The sequence below is a fragment of the Amblyraja radiata genome, chromosome 14, assembly GCF_010909765.2.
Source record: "Amblyraja radiata isolate CabotCenter1 chromosome 14, sAmbRad1.1.pri, whole genome shotgun sequence".
In the NCBI taxonomy this organism is placed as follows: domain Eukaryota; kingdom Metazoa; phylum Chordata; class Chondrichthyes; order Rajiformes; family Rajidae; genus Amblyraja; species Amblyraja radiata.
The window spans coordinates 32,596,087-32,609,465 of record NC_045969.1 but is presented as its reverse complement, the minus strand read 5'-3'; the positions used below and the strand labels follow the sequence as shown (position 1 = coordinate 32,609,465).

General features: G+C 39.2%; 1 protein-coding gene across 2 annotated transcripts in view; it reads left to right on the top strand.

Moving 5' to 3' along the window:
* The window catches only part of kdm6a (lysine demethylase 6A), a 205,831-nt gene that overhangs the window by 180,489 nt on the left and 11,963 nt on the right, over positions 1–13,379 (top strand). For both annotated transcript variants that reach the window (XM_033033054.1, XM_033033055.1), the window contains 10 exons: positions 1,561–1,690; positions 2,042–2,147; positions 3,664–3,869; positions 4,967–5,034; positions 5,124–5,198; positions 5,828–5,976; positions 9,070–9,184; positions 9,411–9,598; positions 10,119–10,260; positions 13,140–13,266. In XM_033033054.1, coding sequence (XP_032888945.1) covers positions 1,561–1,690; positions 2,042–2,147; positions 3,664–3,869; positions 4,967–5,034; positions 5,124–5,198; positions 5,828–5,976; positions 9,070–9,184; positions 9,411–9,598; positions 10,119–10,260; positions 13,140–13,266 — 1,306 coding nt within the window. The remainder of the gene's footprint in view (positions 1–1,560; positions 1,691–2,041; positions 2,148–3,663; positions 3,870–4,966; positions 5,035–5,123; positions 5,199–5,827; positions 5,977–9,069; positions 9,185–9,410; positions 9,599–10,118; positions 10,261–13,139; positions 13,267–13,379) is intronic.

The following is a 13,379-nucleotide window of genomic DNA, read 5'->3' as shown; positions in this document are numbered from 1 at the left end:
GCTGTCAGTTTAACGAGTGGGAATTTAACCAAAAAGCAGTCGGAAGCAATTTTTAATATTTCAGGAAATACCATCAAATTCCAGGAAATTTGGGATTATATTTAAGGAAAAATTTTTTTGAGGTGTGGAAGCACTGATCTCATGAGGCCAATGCCTGCCATTTCGAATCTCGAGGCGAAATGTCAACCTCATTTGCCTCTAGAGATGCTGCTTGACCCGCTGGATTTTGCTCCCGATTACAGCATCTGCAGTCACTTGTGTCTGAACAAGGATCTTGCTTTGAGGGGGAGAGGGTTTGGGTTTAAGGAGAGACTTGATAGGCTCGGTCTATTTTTCTCGGAGAGAAGGCTAAGAGATGAGGTGTATCAAATAATAGGTATAGATAGGTTTGTTAAATTACAGGAAAATCACCAAAAGTTAATTTGTTTCCAATGGTAGGGATGTCTAAAACTAAGGGTTTAAGTTTAAAGCAAGAGGGAGGAGGTTTATGGTGGAAAAGGGGGTACGTTAGTCAGACAAAGAATAGTTGGTATCTGGAATTAGCTGCCAGGGGAAGAGACCATAACAACTGAGACCATGAGACATCTGCACAAGATCTTGAATAAGTTAAGGTATAGAGAGTTGTGGAATAATACGCACTATCTGGAGCCTCCCAGACAACCTTGGTGCACTACGATTTACCTACTGCAACTACAGGTATATGGCAGGTGCTATTTCTCTGGCTCCAGCTCATCTCAGGAACATCAAGACATATACGGCAGCCTCCTATTCATTGAACATAGCTCTGCTTCCAACATCATAATTCCAAGCAAACATCTTAAACTTCCGGATCTAGGTCTCGGCACACAACTCTGCAATTAGATTGTTGACTTCCTGACCCGTAGATGCCAATCAGTAAGAATAGGCAGCATTTCATACCTATATGGCTGTAATCTAATCATTCTGGTATGACATAGTTACTTGCACATTTGAGCTCAGAATTAAGTCCCAACAATTTTACATTTCACACTTTTATTAGGGTATATTGAAACAATATTACTAATGTCTTTTATTGACAAATGTGTTTTTTCGGAATATGAATATTGGTGGTATCAAGTAAGGCCCACATCTCTGCATTCTAGCCTGTTGGGAAGTAATACTTCCTGAAATTCATGTTACTTTGGATTGAATGTCTTTTAATCAGCTCGGGATAAGAACTTATCATTTAACCAGTAATAATTCTTAGTTATTTTTTAAGTTGCTAGTGCGCAATTTTGGAATGTGATTTATTTTATTTATTTCTGACTAATGATAATGTTTTTGAAACTCTATCCTGTTATACATTAATACACATTTGAATTGTACATTAATTAGTATCAGCTATGAACTGAACAAAAATATGAGATCTGCTATTGTCCGTGCAAAGTTTGAATAATTGAGCTTGGTCAAGGTTTCCATTTATATGTTGTCATTTTTGTTTCTCTGGTCAATATCGCCTCGTTCACACACAATTTTATTTCTAAATAATTTGCAAATGGGGTTAATAAATGGAATGTGACAAACCTAATACCTATTTTTCAGAAATCTGGGGAGAAATGGTTTATCTAATAGTAGCATTTTACTCGACAAGTGTCCACCTCCTCGACCACTACCACCACCCTATCCACCACTGCCAAAGGACAAGCTAAACCCTCCCACACCTAGTATTTATGTAAGTAGAACATGAGGTACCAGTTTAACCGATCAATCAAATAATGTTATCTATTTCTGAATTAGCTTCCAATTGGCAATGAAAACTCTTATACTTGTAAACTAAAATAATGGTTAAACTAGTTCTGTATGATATTAACACTTGATTTTGATTCAATTTTTGTACAATTTTGAAGGCAAGTTCCCGATTATCTTTTCGTGATTATTAAAGGCATACAACACAGCGGGAAAACGTAATAATTTAGATTCATATATATATATAACCATAAATTGAGTTTCACTGTATCCAATTTTTATTTTTTTAAATGTAATGTTTTAACACCTAATATAATGTTTTTTTTCATTTGTGCAGTTAGAAAACAAGCGTGATGCTTTCTTTCCTCCACTTCATCAGTTCTGTACGAATCCCAACAACCCTGTTACTGTAATCCGTGGTATTGCTGGAGCTCTCAAGCTAGGTAAGTCTTGTAATATGAATGTAATACATTAATAATAATTTTTAACCTCATTTCTTTCAGCATTGTTCTTGGAGAATTCTTTGCTTTGTGAAAATTTGAAGCAGATTACTGTTTTGCCAATTTTAAGTTTAAAGAAAAGTGAACATTTAGTGGGAAAACATTTTAGTATAGAGGTGATATATAACATCCACATTTGAAAAGAGTGATACTTTTAAATGTGGATGCCATACATCACTTCAGTATATTATAAATACAATGCAGAAAAGAACAAAGTACTCAATGGGTCCTGAAATGTTAGCTATCCCTCTACCTCCACAGATGCTGCCTGACCTGCTGAGTTCACCCAGCCGTTTGTTTTTTATTTACTTCAGAATGCCAACTCAAATTATTTTATACGTTAAATTATTTCCACAGTTATCAAGAATCTTCATGGTTCTCTTACCATGAAAGTTATTCCTTCATTTTGTGTTTCCTGTTAGTTTCTCTGGTCAGTGATCTATGCAATATTCTTGCTGCAGTAGTTTCACATTAATATACTTAACAAACTTGTATTCATACTTACAAAATTGATCCGGAGAAATTTTGTTGAAACTGAATAATTTGAATATATGAAACTGTTTTGTATCGGTCAGTGATTTCTTCAATGTTGTCTCTGTTCCCTCAACACTTGTTTCTATGTGATTTGCACTCGACATTTTCACCTCACACTGAGAAGTCTTTATGCAACTAGAATACCATCACAAAAGTGACCTCATTTTCCAGTAGGTTCATTTTTGGTGATGGCATCCTTTTGCAACATATCCCAGGCAGCAGGAAGATTTAATATTAATCTCACAGGACACCTGATGCTTGAAACGGCAGGGGAGGCGGCCTGAGTGGTCAGCCGTCGGTAGGTCAATCCGCTATAACCAAAATCTGTTTTAAAGGGGTCCGTTGAAATGAGTGTTTACTGTATTATTCATAAATCATCTGATATGGGGAAGAAATTATTTAGTCTGAAGATAGACACAAAATGCTGGAGTAACTCAGCGGGTCAGGCAGCATCTCTGGGGGAAATGGATGGGAAAAGGATCCATCCTTTTTCTCCAGAGATGCTGTCTGATTTACTCCAGCACTTTGTGTCTATCTTTGATATAAACCAGTATCTGCAGTTTTTACCCACAAATCATTTAGCCTGCTTTGTTGATTTTTTTTTAAACTTGGGACATTATGAAGACAAATAAACCTAGGCTATGCAAAACCAAAGGTCTCATCATCTGAAAAGAGAAAACTTTGGATGATTCCAGCACATATAGCACATAAAGTGTAAACGCCCCTGCCATTTCCTTCCCCTCTACTTCAAATATCAGGGAACGTAGGGAATTGTCATCTCTATTGCCATTGGTCTCTTGCTATCCTTAAACGAATACGGCCTGTTTTTGTGGAAATTTTTGAGGTGGCAAAGTTCACCTTTCATAATTCTTGCAATTGTTACTGTGCACAAAATCAATTAAAAAAAATTAGGTTTTTATTTTAGACCTAGGTCTGTTTTCCACCAAGACTTTGGTAGAAGCAAATAATGAACATTTAGTAGAGGTGCGGACACAACTATTGCAGCCAGCAGATGAAAACTGGGACTCTACTGGAACAAAGAAGATTTGGCGCTGTGAGAGCAGTAGATCACACACCACAATTGCCAAATATGCACAGTACCAAGCCTCATCATTCCAGGAATCATTGCGGGTTAGTTTTTTCCACTGTCAGAGACTAAATGTGGCTCAGAGCAAAACAAAATGTATTTCATGTCATTCAGATTTTGTTCCTTTAAAAAAAATGGATCGCCAGAGGAATGTCATTCATTAAAATACATGGAAAGGATAGGATACTGAAGGAAATGAAGAACATTGAGAAAATACCAAAGTGAATATTTTGTATTTTCTTCATTTCCATTGGTATTCCATCCTTTCCCTATGTTTTAATTAATGACATTCCTGTGGTGATTCTTTTGTAGAAGTATAACTTGGTATGATTTCAAAAGCTACTAGTTTATTCTAGGAATGGTGAAATAACAATATTCAAGTAAAGATTTCTGGCCATGAATAAAAATCCTAAATCTTTTTTATGTTTTTTTAATGCTCTGTTGTCTTCACATTACTGCTGTCATTGTTCAATTTGAATGAATGGATTTGAAGATAAAATTGGCAGCTCAAATATTATCAAAGGGGCCAAATGTGTCAGTTTGTAATTGATGTTGAAAATTCTGGAAATAAGATTGGGTAACTTTGTAACATGTTAAATGCAAGAGCATACATACTGGGGATGCATGATGGGAAAGAGGTAATTCGGAGAGGCAATAAATAGCTTTCGGAGGTGTTTAGACTATAAGGCATAGTTTGTTGAAGTAAAGAGAAACAGAACATAACCAAGGCTAAGGACAATAAATTGAATTGAGATAAATTGAGAGTTCTGTAATACAACCATTTGTCAGCACATGGGAGGATGTTTTTTCAATTAATTAAGAGGGAGCAGAAAGATGGTTACTCAGAGAGAAAATGAGGATGAATGATTGCAAAGAAACATTGATAACTGATGAATTGTTTAAAAAATGTTAAATCTGCTTGTAATCATTTTGTTGGTAGAATATGTAAAGGCTGTGGGTGCTGTGAACCACTGAAATACCTTGGGTTCCCAAGTGTTTCCCAGTAAATACTGTGATGACCTTGAATAATCCAACTTCTTTGAGAAACTCGCCACTGCTCTACGAGATTGTCTTTGTTTGGTGCCCTATCCAGGTCAAGCAAATAATGCACTTTACATAATTGATGTTCCTTTACTTGCAGGAAGAAAATGAGAAGAAGAATAGCCATCATAAAGACCAATCAGATAGTGAATCCACATCTTCTGATAAGTATGTTTTACCATTCAAAAATAACAAACGTTTTAAAGATTAAGTATTTAGAAAATATTTACATTGGTAACTTTTTCTTTTTTAAATAGTGGTAGCAAAAAGAGGAGAGGTCCATTTAAAACCATTAAATTTGGGACTAACATCGATTTGTCAGATGAGCAAAAGTAAGTTTTTGCCTTTTTAATGTGGCTCAAACCCTGCTGTAAATAATAAAAAATGATATTTGATGCTTAGTAATCTTAATAAAGTATAATTGTTGTAAAATATCATAATGGAAGAATTATTCAACTCTATAATATAATCCCTCATCCTCCTGTGCTCCAAAGAATCAAGTCCTAGCTTGCCCAACCCCACCCGCTCAGCCCCTCAAATTAACCATTTCTCAGTCCACTTGCCCAACTGATCAAGATTTTGCTTCTCCAGGTGCTCTGGTTTCCTCCCACATTCCAAAGATGTGCAGGTTTGTAGGTTAATTGGCATGAACTTAATGGGCCAAAGGGCTTATTTCCGTGCTGTATCTATAAACTAAACTATTTCATTGTGAAAATTGGTGTTCTTCCCTTTCTTTTGCTTCAATGTGAGAAGGTTTCTGTAGAATCCTTTGAAAGTTGCTAATTCCTTTGTCCCTGGAGAGCAATAGAGCAGATACAGGAGAATGTGGCGAATGTGTATAAATGATTTGAGCATATAACTGAGTCAACACGTCTGTTTCTAACTGCACCGATAATTTTAAAGCTGTCGGTGATGTATGAATTTTGTTGCACTGTTACACGTTTGTTGCTCATTGCTTCAGGTGGAAATCGCAACTTCATGAATTAACAAAATTGCCTGCCTTTGTACGTGTGGTCTCAGCAGGAAACCTGTTGAGCCACGTGGGCCATACAATCCTTGGAATGAACACAGTCCAGCTATACATGAAAGTTCCAGGAAGCAGGACTCCAGGTCAGTGGAGTGGTGGTCGGTCAAATTAATTACTGTTAGCTGTAGATAAATACGAAATGAAACAAACCTTATTGTTTCATTTTGGAATTAGTCTTTTTGCACCACAAATTTATTCTCTGCATTCTTATGCTCCTACGTTTATTGATTCATGTACAAGAACAGAAATTGGTGCAGAGTAAATAATTAACTAATGTTTATGCATGAGATTGAGTCCCATGTATCAGCAAATAAAAGTGAATTTTACAGCACTCCATGACTATCCATACCGTATTATTCTTTTCACCCTCTATCCACTCAGTGGAGAATGAAATCTATAACTTTTTTTATTTGGACAATCAAAACAAGACTGAAGTTCAAAAGTTTTATTTTAATACTCTTTAAAGATAATTTTCTGAAGAATCTTAACAATAATGTTGATGGAAAAGAGCTAGCAATAAATATACAAAGTAAATATAGAAAGGATGGAACTATGGATGGGATATAATAGGGAATTGTTTAATGATATGTCTGGTTGACTAATGGCTATGTTTGTAAGAGATTTACTGTTGGTTGAGAGTCAGTAGAATTTACTGTTGGAGGAGGATAGAGCTCAAAAAGCCTTGAATGTGGCAGCGCAAGTTGATAACATGGTTAGGAATGCATCTGCAGGTGCTGGAAATTTGAACTAAAAACCAAAAATGCTGAAATAACCCAGGGGTCAGGCAGTATCTGTGGAAAGAGAAACCGTTAATGTTTCCAGTCTGAGACCCTTGATCAGTGCGAAAGAGATGAGCAGGGTATTACCTACAGGGGGAGGTTGGACAGACTTGGATTGTTTTCTCTGCCAGGCTAGAGGGTTGCAGGAGACCTGATAGCTATATAAAATTATGAGAGGCATATAAAGTAGAAATTCAGCATGTTTTTTTTCCCCAGGATCGAAAAATCAAATATGAGAGGGCATGGCTTTAAAGTCAGAGGGGCAAAGCTTAAAGGAGATGTGCGAGCAATTTTTTTTACTCCGAGAGTGGCAAGTGCCTGGAACGTGCTGCCCAGGGTGTGGTGGTGGAGACGGATACACGAGTGACATTTAAGAGATTTTTAGATAGGCTTATGTAAGGAATGGAGCGATATGGATTAAGTGCAGACAGATGAAAGTTGATCTTGGCATTATGTTCAGCACAGAAATTGTGGGCCGAAGGGCCAATCCCCGTGCTGCACTGTTTCATGTTCCACATCAGTTAGGCTAGGAAGCAGAAACGGTGGGTGAGTGCAATGGGTGGAATAAAGGGAATTTCTCTGATGGGACTAAAAAACTTATTGTTAAAAGTAAGCTTTTTTGGGTGTCGAACTGTTGCTCATTTTGTATTGTCTGGCTGACAGGGACAAGCTCAGCAGGCCAACAGATAAAATGGAAATAAAAATGGAGGGGAGGGGGGGGGGGGGGGGGCATGACAAAAATAGCAGATACTGATACAAAAAGAAAGAGAAATGTGAGTTATCTAAACATGCAGAATTTAATATTGAGGTTTGGGTGGAATTGACCAGGGAGTTATGGAGGGAGCGATCTCTGCGGAAAGCCGAAAGGGGAGGAGATGGGAAGATGTGGCCAGTGGTGAGATCCCGTTGCAGGTGGCGAAAATGACAATATACAATAGGTGCAGGAGTAGGCCATTCGGCCCTTTGAGCCAGCACCGCCATTCAATGTGATCATGGCTGATCATCCCCAATCAGTACCCCGTTCCTGCCTTCTCCCCATATCCCCTGACTCCGCTATCTTTAAGAGCCCTATCTAGCTCGCTATGTCGGAGGATTATCTGTTGTATGTGACGGCTGGTAGGGTGGAAGGTGAGGACAAGGGGGACTCTGCCCTTGTTACGAGTGGTGGAATGGGGAGTGAGAGCAGACCTACGGGGTATAGAAAAGACCCTGGTGAGAGCCTCATCTATAGTCAAAGAGTCCTTACAGGAAGCAGGGTGGGAAGAAGTGTAGTCGAGATAGCCTTGGGAGTCAGTGGGTTTGTAGTAGATGTCGGTCAGTAGTCTGTTACCTGCGATGGAGATAGTGAGGTCCAGAAACAGTAGGGAGATGTCGGAAATGGTCCAGGTGAATTTGAGTGCCGGGTAGAAGTTAGAGGTGAAATGGATGAAGTTGGTGAGTTCTGCATGGGTGCAGGAGGTAGCAACAATGCAGTCGTCGATGTAGCGGAGGTAGAGTTCGAGGATAGGGCCATGGTACGCCTCGAACAAGGATTGTTCGACGTACCCTACAAAGAGGCAGGCAAAGCTGGGGCCCATGCGCGTGCCCATAGCTACGCCTTGGATTTGGAGGAAATGGGAGGAGTCAAACGAAAAGCTGTTGAGGGTAAGGACCAGCTCGGCTGGGCAGAGGAGATTATCGGTAGATGGGGATTGGTTGGTTCTGCGGTTGAGGTAGAAACGGAGGGCTTTAAGACCCTCCTGGTGGGGGATGGAGGTGTTGAGTGACTTTCTGTCCTGGGCCTCCTCCATGGCCAAAGTGTGTCCCACTGTAAATCGGAGGAGCAGCACCTCATATTTCGCTTAGTAGTTTACACCCCAGTGGTATGAACATTGACTTCTCCAATTTCAGGTAGTCCTTGGTTTTTCCCTCTTTCTCCTCCCCTTCCCAGCTCTCCCACAGTCCACTGTCTGCGCCTCTTCTTATTCCCGCCCCCCACCCCCACATCAGTCTGAAGAAGGGTCTCGACCCGAAAAGTCACCTATTCCTTCGCTCCATAGATGCTGCCTCACCCGCTGAGTTTCTCCAGCATTTTTGTCTACCTTCGATTTTTTCAGCATCTGCAGTTCCTTCTTAAACATTTCAGTAAGCAAAGTTGTTTGATGTCGATCCCGTCTGTAAAATTGATGCTAATTTTTCTAATGGGTCAAAGAGAAGTGTATTGAAAATTGAATTTTTATTTAATACCGCTTTGAAGCAGGTTTTGAAAATCTACAAATTAGTTGTACAATTGCACAGAACACATGTTGGAACTATAATTTTAAATAGTTTGGAAAAATAGAAAAGGTGCACATCTCTGGTTTTAATTTGCACTTGGTCCTTTTTGTAATTTATCAGTGTTTTGTTTTTAAATTATAGGTCATCAAGAAAACAACAATTACTGCTCGGTTAATATTAATATAGGTCCTGGAGATTGTGAATGGTTTGCTGTGCCTGAATCGTATTGGGCAGTCATAAATGACTTCTGCGAAAAGTAAGAATATTTTTATTGTAAGAATAGATGTTATAGAATGTGTAACTTTAATTCTGAAAATATAGTAAAAGCATAACGGTGTAATTACATACAATTACATATAATGACATGGCAAAAATGTCCCAAAAATGTATCCTCGAGAAGTAGAAATGAACATAAAGAGTGGAAAATGAGAGAATTCTGGATAATATATATTTTTAAATCACATTTATATTTTCTTTGCCAGGAATAATATAAATTTTTTGATGGGCTCATGGTGGCCGAACTTAGAGGATCTTTACGAGGCTAATGTACCAGTATATCGTTTCATTCAGCGCCCAGGTGACCTGGTATGGATAAATGCTGGTACGGTGCATTGGGTTCAGGCCATTGGATGGTGCAACAACATAGCTTGGAATGTCGGCCCTCTGACAGGTACCGTTATTGCATCTGACAAACCAATGCATGTGCTATTTATAAATTTAGACCATAGCTGGATTATTGGCAAGGTTTTATGATTCATTAGCAAGGAAAAAATATCAAGTCAAGAGTGTTTTATTGTCATAGTTCCCAAAAGAACAATGACATCTGCAACAGTGCAACAGAATATGTAAAAATAGTACTCTGTAAATAAAATAATAAACAAAAAAAAGTTCAGTATATATACATTTTTTACACACGCACACATTTTTTCTCAATAAATATTTATTCTCAATATAATAAATCTAATTTTAAGAAATTTTCATTTGATTCAGGGATAATATTTCCAGAAGAACATGGAATTAGGTGTTTGTAAGCTGCTGTGCACCCATCTGTTCTTTAATATTTTATAATATATATTTAGCACGGGAAATTTGAACATGTTTGTAATACATGTTTAGCTCTGTAGAAACGGTTGTTTTTAAGTTATTTCTACTTTAACTTTTACACTAAAAGTTAATTGTGCACCCTACAGCAAATCAATATAAGCTGGCAGTGGAACGATACGAGTGGAATAAGTTACAAAGCGTGAAGTCTATTGTTCCCATGATTCATCTGTCCTGGAACATGGCACGTAACATCAAGGTGTCTGATCCAAAGCTCTTTGAAATGATCAAGTGAGTGTTTAATCCGCAATGAGCGGAATGCATGGTTTTAGTTTGTCCTGAGGCTTTTCAAAGTCAATTTTATTCGTCACAGCAGCGATACACTTAAGAAGAACACACAATACACAATAAGATTTAACACAAACATCCACCACAGCATTCTTCACTGTGATGGAAGGCACAAAGTTCAGCCAGTCCTCCTCCCTTGTTCACCTGTGGTCGGGGCCATGAACAGTCGAACACACTACACGACTTGGAGCGCCCGAATCGGCACTTTCTTATCGGAGACCGCGACTTCAGGATGTTATAGGCCGCAGGTTGGCGGTCGGAGCTCTTCTCCAGCGATCCCAGTCTCCGGAAGGTAAATCAATGCCCCGCCCGCGGCTAAAAGCTCCGCAGACCGCGGCATCAGGATGTTATGGGCCACAGGCCGGCAGTTCTCCGGCGATCCCTGGCAAGGGATTCCAGACCGCAATGGAAAGTCCATGCCGTACCCGCGGTTAGAAGCTCCGCTTCAGGATGTTGCAGTCCGCGGGCCAGCGATCGGAGCACTCCTCTCTGGCGACCCCTGGCAAGGGTTTGCCCGCTCCGCGATGGAAAAAAATACACTCTGCGCCTGCTGCTGATGCTCGGGGCCCGACTCCAGGAAAGGCCGCTCCAATCCAAGCTGTTAGGCCGCGAGAGGGGAGGCATGGAAGGGACATGGAAAAAGTCGCCTCTCCGTCGAGGGTGACTGAAGAACAGTTTCACCCTCCCCCCCCCCCCCCCCCCACCCCCCACCACCCCCACACAAGGCACACCGAGAAACACCCAAAACAAACACTTAGACAAACCAAAAAAAAAAAACACAAAAAAAGTCGAAATAACGGACACGCTGCGTCAGGGCAGCCAACGTGCAGCGCTCCCACTGACACTTTGAACACTTTTCCTCGACCAAGTTTGTTTATAAATGGCGCTGATAGATTTTTAGTAAAGCCATGGATTAGCCATCTTTTCATGTTTTAACAGCAATTGGGATTTTAAAGATAATTTTAATATGGTCTGTTGTAGTCTAGAGACTCTGCCAGTCAGGTTAATTATCTCCTCACTTTACTCTCTCCTCTACAGGAGCATGTTGTAAAAGTACCCGAGAACAGCATAAGCTAGCTGGCAAATCATTGATGATATTAATAAATTTATGTTCAAAATAAATCTTAACTGTTTAGTTTAAGGTTAAAAAAGGAAAATATTTATTTACGAAAACATATTCTTGAAGCTATCTTCGGAAACTGGTATGAAAACTAAAGCCTTTATTAACGTAATCAAATGATAAAGGGCCATCTTAATGTTAGGGTATTCTTTCTTATATCTGTTCATTTTTTAAATCATGCAACAATTTTATTTTTAAATGGTGATCAAAACTGTTAACTAAATACTGATTCGGGAAGAAAGAAGAATTATGGATTCCCTTTATTACTAGATTTGTGTATTAAATGAAACACGACATAAGAATATTGCCAAAAATATAATTAGTTTTCACTTGAATATACATTCAGAGCAGGATTTAGGCACATGGCCCCTCACTTGCTTTGCTGTTTAATAAGATGTCCCTACTTCAAAGGGGCCTTCCTAGCTTCCCAATCTTCCCGAATATCATGCACCTTAAATATCCAGGCCCCCATCCTGCAGTCCTGCCTCTACAAAATAATCTATCGAAAATTGAACCTCTGGTAAGTCATTTTAGACAATAGGTGCAGGAGTAGGCCATTCGGCCCCTCGAACCAGCACCGCCATTCAATGTGATCATGGCTGATCATCCACAATCAGTACTCCGTTCCGGCCTTCTCCCCATATCCCTTGACTCCGCTATCTTTAAGAGCTCTGTCTAGCTTTCTCTTGAAAGCATCCAGAGAACCAGCCTCCACTGCCCTCTGAGGCAGAGAATTCCACAGACTCACAACTCTCTGTGTGAAAACGTTTTTCCTCATATTGAAAATAGATTAATATACACATGACTAGTTGGCAGGTAGAAAGAAGCTGCACCTCTTAACATAAAATAAACCTCTCACAAAATAATCCTACTTCCATCTTTTACCCACACGTTATTCAGTTAAAATATTACTTTGTAAATTCGCTGTGAGTCAAGATTGAAATCCAGGTTCAAAATGGATGAAAGTTAACTTTGTTAACTTTTTATTAACATGTCTAAATTCAGATCATATTCCCAGCATAGTGAACCATTCCTAATGTAGCAGTTCGCATCTTAAGTCAAAGAGCAATAGAAATATACCCTATTAGTGGAGAACAATTTGTCTGTTTAAAATAAATGCTGAGGCAGGCATGTTGCGGGGACTTTAGCTGGGAGCTGGGTGCCAACCAATGGATAATTTGAATTAATATCCAACACATTGGTGACTGCAAAAATATTTATTCTCGCTAAAAAAATGTCTAATATCTTTGTGGTACATATTGTTGGAGACCATAGATGTGAAATGTATTAATCAATATAATAATTTTAATGAGATTTGATACTCTGACCCCGTTTGAAAGCAGTTGGGTTTTTGAGGAAATCGACTGGCAAAGCGTCGCAGTCTCCTGTGTCGCATATCCGGCCCAACTAGTCTTAATCCCATTTTTATCCTTTGAGTGATCATGAATAATTTATGGTAGCATTAAACAGAGGGAAGGTGGCCAACAGATGAGTGTGAACATTTACAAGGCTTCCATGTCAAACCATGCTTCTACTGTTTTACTGGTTGCCACAAAGTGACGGAGACCATAAACGTATTTGATTGCCTTTGTATTCTCTGGAGCCTCCGGTTAAAGTATGATGATATCTGCACAGAGAGGACAGTTGGGAGGGGCATTTTGCTCAAGTTGAAAGCCTCCAACGTGTTAATGTCTTTCTTTAGATACTGCCTGCTGAGAACCCTCAAGCAATGCCAGATGTTAAGGGAAGGTCTCATTAGTGCAGGCAAAGAGATTGTATGGCATGGCCATACAAAGGAGGAGCCTGCACACTACTGCAACATTTGTGAGGTCAGTCCAAGATAATGGCACCCTAAGAGGAGCCACAAATTTTCATTGATTTACATTTGTCGACCAAGACAGTTGGTTGCTGTTTTAATTCAATTTATTTTTCATTGCTTTTC